The sequence below is a fragment of the Artibeus jamaicensis genome, unplaced genomic scaffold, assembly GCF_021234435.1.
Source record: "Artibeus jamaicensis isolate MK-2021 breed Jamaican fruit bat unplaced genomic scaffold, CSHL_Jam_final contig_391, whole genome shotgun sequence".
Taxonomy (NCBI): Eukaryota; Metazoa; Chordata; class Mammalia; order Chiroptera; family Phyllostomidae; genus Artibeus; species Artibeus jamaicensis.
The window spans coordinates 15,790,851-15,802,912 of NW_026521814.1; the positions used below are offsets into that span (position 1 = coordinate 15,790,851).

Consider the following 12,062-nt stretch of genomic DNA (forward strand, 5'->3'; position numbering starts at 1 on the left):
TGTCCCCTTACAGTGGTTAAGATGGTGAACACATACTATAAAACCTTTTTATGTTATGTGTACTTTACCACAATCAAAAGTAAAATTTTTCTTTTTGATGAAAATAAATAAAATTATATTAAAATTAAAAATAAAGCAAAGGGTAAAACTAACATTTCCTATTACTGTTTTCCACTTAAAGATAAAATACTATATTCTTTTTTACCCCTTACTAGAACATGACATATACTGGGTAAGACAAAAGTAAGTTTAAGTGGTGAGTATGAAAAACAGTTTACTCTTGTATTATTATTTATTAACCATTATATTACTTTTCCATATGAACAGCTATAAACCCCCTTTTGCCCCACCCTGTATCACACGCTTCAGTGCAGGAGAAGGAAGAGGGGCCCTGTCACCAGCATGATGATCACCGGGTGACACCTGCTCGTCGAAATGGGAGAGACCGTCTATTTGAAACTACATGATGATGGAGAAAAGCTGAACCGTAACCCTTTAATTCTAAGCCATGAAATTTTAAGTCTACTTTGGATGAAGAAATTTAAGACTGTTAATGATGAGTAAAATTTTAGTGCTGCTTGTTTCCGAATGCACACACTTCCACCGCACACCATTCACGAGGCCAGAGAACACTCATGGCAGAGTGGGTGTGTGAAGTGGGATCGGCTTCTTTCTGACACGTGAGCTCCTCCGACACAGTTGCTGGCACTTTTCCATTTTGGTCTCCCTGCAAATCCCTCGTAAGTCTTAGGCTTTTCCCATCTCAATTCAGGACCAATGCAGCAGGCACAAGTGGTAGGCAGCATACATGAGCTACTTTCACAAACAAAAATTTTTTTCATACTCAGTTATGTTTAATTTTCTTACCTGCACATTTCAATACAAAAACTTAACTTCCCATTTAAATCCTACATTTCTTGTGAGCGTATTTTTAAAGGAACGGAGTGCCACGGTTGCCTGACTGTGGTAGCATTGTTCACGCAGCCATTTCTAACTTTAGTTAGCTTGTCAACAATGGGGAATGGCGGCGATGGCTGGCAACTGGTCAGCTGCAGCGCGTAAGCCAGGAAAAACACCCAGAGCTCAGGGCAAGATAAAGTTTGCCCAATCAGAAACGTTTAAATGTTGTTATAATTCATATTCATAACATTTAGGAAAATCAGGAGGGAGTTTTTTTCCTAGTGAATAGTGTGACTTTCCTATCTTTCCACTGGTTCAGCTCCTCCATATTTGCTATGGAATGAACAGAGAATAAGTTAATGTAGCCATAAGTAGGAGAAATAGATTAAGACTTTGAAACTGAAGTTCTTTTGCCACTAGCAGAATGAGCACCTTCACCAAACGTCCTAGAGGGAGCAGGAAGCCTCTCTCAGGGTTGGGAAAGAACAAAGCCTCTTTGAGAAGAAGCAGAAGAAAAAGAGGCTGATGACTATGAGGGTGGCTTGCTATTCTTAGCGCTGGTTGAGGCAGCTTTGGCACAAGAATGTGTTATTAGTAAATCTGTTGCTGACGAGGCCAATTTATGTGAGAGACATGGGACATTTTAAAACTGAGGAAATGCATTTCAAACAAAAGCCTTTCATTAGAGCTGTGGCACAAGTTTGGCTAGAAGTGAAAACAGAAAACGGGTAGTCCATTTCTCTTCATACCCATTTCATGAGCCTCATTTCTTGCCCACCATTGTGCCCATTGCAGCAGAAAGCTTTCTGAATGACGCTCACTTTTTAGTAAGAGAAAGCTGCAATGTTATCATCTTCCAGGCATGTTTGCATTTGAAATGAGGGGATCCAAAAACTCATAAATTTACCCAGAATGATCTGTTATACAATTATTAACGACAGACTATATTAATCCTTAGTGCTGGAGATACTCGAGACAAGACTTTCTGGCCCTTCCTCCCATGCGGCAAGTGCACCGCTTCTTGCTGTGCATAGGGCCAGGCTGGTAGCAGCAGAAAGCATGGCAGCTTGGAAAGAGACAACATTGCTCCATTTTAAAGTGTAGGTGGCAGCAAGTCTCAGGAGTACCTATTTTATTCATTCTGCAAGTTTTGTGTGTTCATAACATATTTGTTTTATTTTCTGGACGTGATAGCTATGAGTTTACACTTCAGCTCTCTCTATTCTTTTGGAAGAGTTATTTTGCAGATGTAAAATACCAAATTTATAACAGATTTTAACCCTATGAGACAGACATTTTCAGAACAAATCATAATAGTTCCTATTCTCTTACGAGTACCATCGAATGGGCCCACTGTCTGACCTGACAACGAGTGGCTGGGACTAAGTCCCATGGGCTTTAATTCACCCTGGTCTCTGCTTCCATGGACTTTTGCATTCTGATGACCCAGCTGGCACACAGTAGCCAGATGGATATTTGCTGCATGACAATAATTTAGTTTTTTTCTTAAAATGATGAACTGGTAGTATCACTCTAGAAAAATTAATAATGATCTGGGCTGACCCCGTGAAGTGTTTTGCCCGTCTATACACTCATTTTCTGCCCCTTTCCTGCTAGTGAGTACCTGTCCTTGGTGGATTTCTCAATGGCAGATCACCGTACTATGTCAGAAGGTTTCATTTAATAGTTGTATCTCTGTCTACAGCTGCACCATTCCCTTATGCTAATTTATTGTTTCTATTCTTCCTTGTATGGCTTGAACTCAGAAGAATTGCTTATCCAAATTGACAAAAGAATTTGTGTGATTAGAACACAGACTTTGACATATGGTAGAAAGATAGATAAATAGATCATGCTTTTCTGATTCCTTCCTGATGGGTTAGATGTTGCTACAGTGCAAAAAATTTCAAATAAAGTCATATAATTATATGAAAGCTTCGGAATGCAAAATTTATTTTGAGAAAATGGGTACCAGCCCAATTCTGCCATTACTATTTTTTTCAGCAAATTAATTCTTTGTGGTCCATAATGAGACTCTAGCTACAAATTTCCATTAGCATCGTGTCAATGTAAAGGTAATATTTTTGGCCAGATTGCAAGAAGAAAACATGTTCAATACTAACTTACTACACTTCTAAATGAAGATGTGTAAAGAATGAGTAATGTTCTGTCATGTAATATGGCAGAGAATGTCTATAACACTTGTGTATTAACAACTTATTGATATTGCCAGGCAAGAAAATACATAATGAAATTCAACATTCATGCATACAAATGTGCTTTTGTGTGAAATGGGTGAGGAAAAAAATCACAAAATATGTCAGTCTGAAGGCTGTGTTTTCTAGTAGGTAGACGGGGAGAAAATGAAGTTTTATAATTTCCCATGTCATATAGTACATGAAATTAGAAAATAATATTTTACCCAAGGCACAAATTCCTGTTTCTTTGTCTTTAAGGAATTATAACACATTAAAAAAGTCACATTTAGAACACCTCACTTTATTTTGCTTTGAGGTAACGTCCTTTTCTAAGGGCCATTCGTGTAGTTAAAACCATGTAAGTTAGTTATGTATGGCAATATTAAGAAAAGTAATTTTGGTTGCAATCACCAATTTAATTGTGTTATTATATCAGGTCATATAAACAGCTTTTGATATATATATATATATATATATATACATATATATACACACACACATATATATCATGTGATGTTATATGTATTCTTTGATATACGTATCACAGAATAAGAATAGAAGAGGAAAGCACAGGAAACAGATACATTAAACATCAGATCTGCAGTGATTGAATGGAGCCAAACATTAAGGGAATGGTGAACTCCGAGCTGAGCAGATGACCAGTGTGTTGGTGGCCAATAAACGGGCCACTGGCCCAAAGCTGACTCCCCAAAAGTCTGCAGCCCTGTCGCATGGTGCCAAATGAAAGTGACATACATTTCAGTTCCCTCATCTAAAAAAGGAAGATATTACACTATACATTCTCCAAAATTCATTTCAACTCTGAGTCTTTGAACTTTCAGGAAGCCCTTTAAGCACATTAGAAGACACACAATGTGTTTTCAAATTAACTTAAAAAATCAAGTGCTATGCAGGGTCTAGGTTCCTGGTAAGGTATCTGACTTTTTTTTTATGCAGAAAAAAAAGTAGTGGAACATATTACTTTTAATTTTACATAATGTTTTAAGTACCTATACCAAAACTAACAATGATAATAATAATAATAAAATGTCTAGGTGTCAAATACTATTACCACTTTGGAATCTGGCCATCTGTTTGCACTGATATTCATAATAGAAAACTAGAACACATATATCTTTATTTTACTAAAGGGCACTAAAAATATCCTTTCTAATTACTTTCCCACTTAGACTCAGAAAGCCCAGAGTATAGATACTACACTGTGACATGCCTACTATAGCTATACAAAAAAGGAAAGGGGGAAAAGGACCAACGATTTTCAAAGAACCTTTAAATGCGAAACTATAACCTATTTCAAAGATTAGTTGGATCTGAAGTAGAAGCAAATAGGAAGGATAGCTGTGTTAATGTTTAAGACCATGTTAGAATGATATCTGATTCCTGAATCAAACCTGCACGTATCTGGTTGCTCATTCCTGTTAGGGTACAGACAAGCCCGGGCATCCCTACTATGACTGGGAGAGTGGTCTGCTGTCCCTGCCAGCTGGCTCCCAGCACAGGCTCATCATGAGGCAGTCCCTGTAAGCAGAATCAACTGTGGGAAGGGCCTGAACAGGGATACCCAGACCCATAAATGCCACGGCCCTTCAGGGAGTTGGAAACTGAGCCATAGGGCCCTGGGACTAAACCTTAGCCAGCTTCACTTGTGTTTTCAGTAAATGGAGAGCTGCACATCATGGATGGGAGGGTGATTTTCGGCAAGACATAAAGTTTACCATGAAGAAGACAAAGAAGAACAGAAGGAGGAGAAGAAGGGCAGAAAAGAAAGATGGGGAGAAGGAAGAAGAAAGAAGATAATGTTGGAGAATGATAATTAACAAATAGTTTTCATGGCAGCAAATCTAGAATGTATAACCTCGGGGAGAATAACACTCTCCTTGTGACTGCTTTCCTTACCAAGCCCTGACTGAAGTGTTATTAGCTGCAGTACAGGAACTGGAAGAGGCCACTCTACTACCTAGAGGGCAGGACACCCTCCAGGTTTAATACCAAATGAATCTCTTACTCAAAATGACTTCCTGGAACACTGATTCCCAGCAGAAACTCTGCAATCCTGCGGCACATTGCTAAAATGAACATTGTTTCTAATGTCAGTGTCCGCTTCCCTCCTGCTGAATGGGATCCAAGTGGCCTCCCCTGCTCTCTCCTCCTCTTACCTCCCCGCCTTCCCTTGCAGCCCAGCTTGCCTCCTGCCCTTGCCCTTGCTCTGTAAAAAGGCAGCCTGCAGGAGAGGGCACGTCGGAGCTCCACCACTGCTCCAGCTTAGTTACAAATTCTTTAGTCCATGCTCTAGTGTTGTTGGATACTGTGTGATATGTGTTGGGCCTAGACTGTGTAAACTGGTCATAAACAATGTTCAAGAAGGTGTACCACTTCCGTCTTCCCCCACCCTCTTTCCAAATGGATTTGTGACTAATGGGCCTGAAATTATGCTGCCTTGTGTTCTGTCAATTCTCCGTCAAGAACTGGGACCCTTGCTCTCCTAAACACATAAGGCTTTAAATAGAAGTTTAACTAAGGGAGGGTGGTGCTTGTGGTTCGATATGTATCGGGGGATGGGAGTCAAGGAGAACTGAGGGAGAGGATTATGTGATAGGGGTATACTGATGCAGAGACAATTTTTATTTGATATTTCTTTTTATCTAGGAGTTGTTTTGCCAGAAAACCCACTCTTAATAAATATGAAACCAGCCGCTTGACTTTGGTGATAATATTTTGTAGTCTCTGAGGTGAAGAGCCTGCTCTCCTGGCCCTTAGCACCGGCTTCACTATGAGTCAGTGGCACTTAAATAGAATCTCAGCAGGCTGGAGCTGGCTGCCAGGGGCCAGTGTCACCCTTTCTGCCCTGGGAGGCTGTATTCCTTCAATCAAATGAGTGCTGTAAGGGTACGAGTGGGGGAGAAAAAAGTGTACTGTAAACTGTCACACTAAATTCCAGGTTTTCCTACACGTTGTCAATGTACTGATTTCAACAAGTTTGGGAGATCGAAGTTGACTCAGACTTTGCGTTCTGAGGCCACTGCTCCATGGATTAAAGGTCAAGGGTGAAGGAAAAGCCTGATTCTGTGTGTGCGCATGTACAGGCACGGACACTGAGTTAACGTGCTTTAGGTTCAGACACACGCTTTAGGTGCTGTGTCGGTTCGGACCCCTACCACCCACCTCAGTTATCTCGTCCCTCGTGGTGCAGAACTGCAAGCTCCGGGCCAGTGTCCGCTCATCTGCCTCGGCTTTGGCACGCCAGGTCACTCTCTCCCCCTCGAGGACATCTAGCTGCTGCTGTAGGTCCTTTGCAGATGCATTTGAGCAATTCTAAAAGTGAAAGAGAAGTGGCGGTAACAAAGGGAACAGGCAAACCAGCAGTGAGACAAATGTGCTAGTCACATGCATTAGGAAATTCATAAATGACACTTAAAAAAATAGACACTCCTGATTTTTAGCTTAGGCACATTTGAATATACTGACTTCAGAAAGAAGCCAGACACCCAACATGACGGAAAAGGCAAACCATTAGTCTTCAAGTCTTGACACCTCTGTTTTGAAGTTTGCTCATCATACCCAACTCCTCAGAGACACCATTCATTATAAGGTCTAATTTTTACTTCAAAAGGCATAAAATATGCATTAGGAACACTTGGCTTCTGCACTGTAATTTTCCTGTCAACTTGAGCTCAACCTCAGGTTCATCAAGCAAGTGCCCCGTCTCCACTCAGCAGAGGGTTGCCGAGGCCAAGGCCTGATGCAGGCTGCAGAGCAATTTACATTATTTGTGCAAAGGGAGAAATTTTACTTTTTTTCTTTTAAAAATAAATTTACTAATAAAATAAAGCTCTTTAAAAAGAAAGCTCCTTTTTTGGTGAAAATAGATTCTATCAACAGTGACAGATACTGCATATTCCTGTCTCTTTCAGTTAAAAAAATACTTTAGGTTCAGTGCATTCCATGTAGTTTACTGGATGTCTTAAATAAACTTTAACATAAAGTTGGTCATTATTATTTTGTTAATATTTTACATATTGGATAGGACAGATATAATATTTGGTCCCTTAAATTAGGAATTTAGGGAACGTGTGTGAAAATGTGTGTGTATGTGTGTGTGTAATCCATCTGGTGGAAGTCCAACCATTGTTAATATAATGAAAACGGTTTGCACAACATTGATGTAGCCTGGCAGCCAAGGAGTGGACTAGAATTCATGTGCATGAACAATGATGACTTCACCGTACTAGTCAGCGGGGGAGTTTGATGCTGTTGAGTGTGGATGAGTGCTGTGTGGCTCTCACATTCAAAATGAGTGAGTGAGTAATGAATTTGAATCAAATCTTGCATTAAACTTGAACATTCCTAAGCAGAAACTATTTGGATGATTGAGAAGGTCACAGCCATGGGCAGCTGGTGACTGGCAGCTTCATCACAAAAATGTGCCCACTCCTGCATCACATCTTGTGCAGAGTTTTTTGGTGAAACATCAGATCACCCAGGTGACTCAGCCCCCTACAGCCCAGACGTGACTTCTAGCTTTTCCCAAAACTAAAAACACCTTTGAAAGGGAAGAGATTTCAGACCATCAACGAGATTCAGGAAAACACGATGGGGCAGCTAATGGTGATTAGGAGAACTGGGTGAAGTCCCAAGGTGCTTACTTTGAAGGGGACTGAGGCATCATTGTCCTATGAACATTATCTGTCGTATCTTGTATCTTCTTCAATAAATGTCTCTATTTTTCATGTTATATGGCTGGATACCTTCTGGACAGACCTTGTATATATTAAATCAGAGCTTAATGTGTTACTTATGTAAATATGGTCTGGAATTATTTCATTGCCTTCTATAAACCTCTGTAATGTCCGTCCAGTGAAACAAAGCAGACCCAATGTCTAGTGCCCAGAGCTTTTGATCTCCACCAGGAGGCTCTTTCATTCTGGGGTTTGGGGGATAAAATAACTTCTTTGGGTCTCAGATTCTTCATCTATGAAATCAGGTTAAATGGTCTTTAAGACACCTTGCAGATCTGAAATGCTAAATCAGCATTGTCCAAGAAATATAACGTGAGCCACATAAATAATTTTAAATTCCTAGTAGTTATTTTAGAACATAAAAACAGGTGAAATTAATTTTCACAATACAGTTTAACAAAATATGTCCAATATCAACATTTTACCACATGACCAAATTAAAAAATATTAGTAAGTTTTTAACACTAAGTTTTTGAAATCTGGTGTGCATTTCACACTCATAGCACATATCAATTTTTGTTAAATTTCTATCAGAAATACTTGCCCTGTATTTAAATTTCATAAAGTATATACTTTAAAATGTAGATTCCCATATCCAAGTTTTTATTAACATATTTAAAAGTTTTCCAGTAACTGCATTGTATCCATTTTTAAATTAGAATAGAAGTTTAGTTTCTTAGTTGCATTAGGCATATTTCAAATGCAAAAAAAGACTACTGTATTACATAACACATCTGTACAATTTTTCAAATTAGCATGAGAACAGATGTATTAAACAAGACTTTTATTATCGAATCAGATTTTTCCTCCTTGAAATGTGTTTCTGTTGTTATAGGTGGTAGGAACTCACCACAAATCACTACCCAATGTTGTAATGTACTTTTATTTTATTTTATTTTTTAGGTGTTATTATTATTTATTTATTTAAATTTATTTTTTATTGATTATGCCATTACAGTTGTTCTATTCCCCCATTCATTCCCCTCCACCCTACCCCCCCCTCCCCACCATTCCCCCCCCCCTTTAGTTTATGTCCACATGTCTCAAGTTCTTAGATTCTATATTTCCCCTACTATTCTTGCCCTCCCCCCCATCTATTTTCTACCTACCATCTATGCTACTTATTCTCTGTACCTTCTCCCCCCTTCTCCTTCTCCCACTCCCCTGTTGCTAATCCTCCATGTGATCTTCATTTCTATGGTTCTGCTCCTGATCTAGCTGTCCTTTTAGTTTGCTTTTGTTTTAGGTGTGGTTGTTAATAACTGTGAGTTTGCTGTCCTTTCACTGTTCAAGTTTTTTTTAACTTCTTTTTCTTAGATAAGTCCCTTTAACATTTCATATAATAAGGGCTTGGTGATGATGAACTCCTTGAATTTGATCTTATCTGAAATGTAATGTACTATTAAATGTGGCATCTAGTAGGCAGCCTGCCTGGTGTGGCCCTATGGAACCGCCCCCCCCCCACCCCCCCAGCTGGGTTCAGGTCAGAGCGATGGCGTTCTCTGTGGCTTACAGGCCGCTGCACTGACGAGATGACGTCCGCTCCCAGGCAAAGGGCCAGTTTGTGGAGATGGTCTGCATGAGCCTGCTTTTCCTGAGAGCGACTGAGCTGAACCTGGGCATCCTGGGTGTTATCAGGGTCCGTCAGCTCCTCTGGAAACACCAACCCTCTTGATCTGATGAGACGTTCCAGCTGGAATAGAGCGTTAACAATTAACATGAACTTCATTTTAATGAAAACAGGTTTTTAAAGCCTGTTTCCTGTCACACATTTTACTAGCTGGTCACATGCGGCCAAGCCCATCTACAGTTGTTAGTGTTATTACCAAATAAGAGTTACAATGCTGCAAATCAACAGGGTAAAGCTGAGGGGTTACTGTTGTCATTTCTATTAAAGAAGAAAACACTGTTTTTGGTCATAGCCTGAAATCTTACGGAGACTTAGGTCTGTGATGTAGGTCTGTGAGTAAATTTGGAGGCCATTTTAAAGGATATCAATAATCTCCATTTTTATTAATAGAGGCTATTTCTATTAACTATGAATTTTCACTGAGTGTTCTAAGATGCCACTACTTGAGATACCAAAAAATTGCATTTGTTTTCTTCTTCAAAGAGCTTACACTTGAGTTGGGGGTAAAAAGGAATTAAAAATCAAGATGCTAAAATGACGAAAGTGTGGAATAATCACTGAGAGTTCTAGAAATTCAGAAGAGAAGAAAGTCATCCCAAGTGACAGAGGGTCACTGGAAGCAGGGTTTGGACAGCGAAGAGAGAAAGGGTAGTCCGGGGGTCTGCAGGCCGGCTGGCTGGGATGTAAGGGAGTGTGGAGTGAGAGGAAGGTTAGAAGCCCGGTTGTGGGAAGCTTCTAATGGCAGAATAAGCAATTTGGCTTCTATTTATTATACAATACTTTATGTTTAATTGCATAGTTTAAAACTGAGGGTCTCTCGGGTATCTGTGACAGGTCTCACCTCTTCCTTGACTTGGTGGAACTGGACTACCTTGTACAGGACGTCCTCGTAGTCGCGGATTCTCTCCTGCTGTTTTTGATGAAGGTGAATGAGATCCCTCAGCTGCTGAGACTTCTCTTTCACAGGGGCTCCTTTGCCATTTAACGCTTCTGATTCTTTTATAATGTATCGAACCTCATCATTCAGTTGCTGAAACGTCAACAGCGACAGAGGAAATCCAGCTTTTAGAGAACTTTTTACTTTACAATTGACTACATTAAAATCTAAATAGCCAACTATTCTATCATTTATTAATGAAAATATGATGGCTGCCCTCACCCCAACCCCTGCAAATCCAGGTATTGTGTTTAAAACTGGGGGTGTATTATTCCATCTCCGTCATCTCAGAAAAAGTTTTTAGGTTATGAGCAATGAAAAAAAGTCTTAATTTTAAAGTTAGGTGGTGAAATGGAAAGTCATATATTTCTGTAGCTCACCCAATATTCTAGTCATCTGCTAAGTAATGAATTTCATTTATTTTATGAAGCTATGATCACCTTTGATATTTAACACAGACTAGAATCAGGTGGTAGGGTAAGAACACCAGAAGAAGACAAGTATATAAAGATATTAGGGGAATCACTTGTCCTCTGTGATAAAAGAATGATCAGAATGAACCACAGCTGAGTAGCACCGTGATACGCTGCTTTAAAAGTGGGCGTCCCAGAATCCACAAATAGCCACTGCCTGCAGGAGGGATAAACTGCCTTTCCTTTTACCCAGCACTACTCAGATATCCCTCATCGAAGTCCAGATCCTGGGGTAGGATGTACCAAGTGTGGACAACTCAGAGAGGAACTTCCAGTAATTTCAGGACTGAATCTTAGAGCAAAGACAAAAACAATGGAAATTATTTAGGATAAGGAGGTAATTTGCAGGAGAATGATCTAATAAGAATCTCCAATTGAGCATGTGGATATCAAATATATCACACACAGAGTGACATATTTGATGTGTCCCTGCACATCACAGAGACAGCAGTAAAGAAGCTTTCTAGTCCCTAATTCAGAGGAACTTAAACACACACACACTCCTGCCTGTGCAGGGCACGATGTGCACCTGAGCACACATGAAATGACGATAAGCATGCGACTCAGGGAACATCAGTAAAACTGACGTGAAGGCTAACTAGATTTTCTGAGTTCACTGTGGGCTACAATGTTGTGTGTTTTGTGTGTGTGCTGGTGGGGGAGGGGTGATTCTACATTATATTGATTTGTCTGAAAGGAATGTAAATTACATATTCTCTACAGGAATCTTCAAACTTCTAATTCCAGGATTCTTTAAAGCCAACACTTACAAAGTAGTGGCAAACAGAAACACAGGTATCTCAACTTTGCAGCAATGGACAAGAATCCAGGCAGGAGGATTACCTGACGGACCACCATTTTCGGCGTTTACGTCAAGTTTAGGAGTGTCGGGAGGTGAGGGTCTGGAATGCATTAGTAGTCAGGGCCTGGGAAAATGACTCATGGTTTTTATCTCTCACATCCTGAGGGCTCTCAGAGAAAGAAAATAGGAGAGCACAGCCAAATTCCTGGGAGGGTGCTAGGAGCCTGGGGGAGCAGTGGGTGGGGACAGTGACGTCATGGGGCCATTCCAGGGGCAGAGGGCAGCACAGCCTCTGTATCAGAGCTTGCTCCTCCTTGTTCTGAGATGCTTGATCTAAAACATGTCTATACCCCTTAGAAAGTAAC

The 12,062-nt window shown here is 40.1% G+C and overlaps 1 protein-coding gene across 4 annotated transcripts in view; it reads right to left on the bottom strand.

Annotated features, from left to right (window-relative positions):
• The window catches only part of CCDC141 (coiled-coil domain containing 141), a 166,196-nt gene that overhangs the window by 22,610 nt on the left and 131,524 nt on the right, over nt 1–12,062 (bottom strand). For all 4 annotated transcript variants that reach the window (XM_037130059.2, XM_037130057.2, XM_037130055.2 and 1 more), the window contains 3 exons: nt 10,327–10,515; nt 9,369–9,548; nt 6,282–6,431 (listed from right to left, as the gene is read on the bottom strand). In XM_037130059.2, coding sequence (XP_036985954.2) covers nt 6,282–6,431; nt 9,369–9,548; nt 10,327–10,515 — 519 coding nt within the window. The remainder of the gene's footprint in view (nt 1–6,281; nt 6,432–9,368; nt 9,549–10,326; nt 10,516–12,062) is intronic.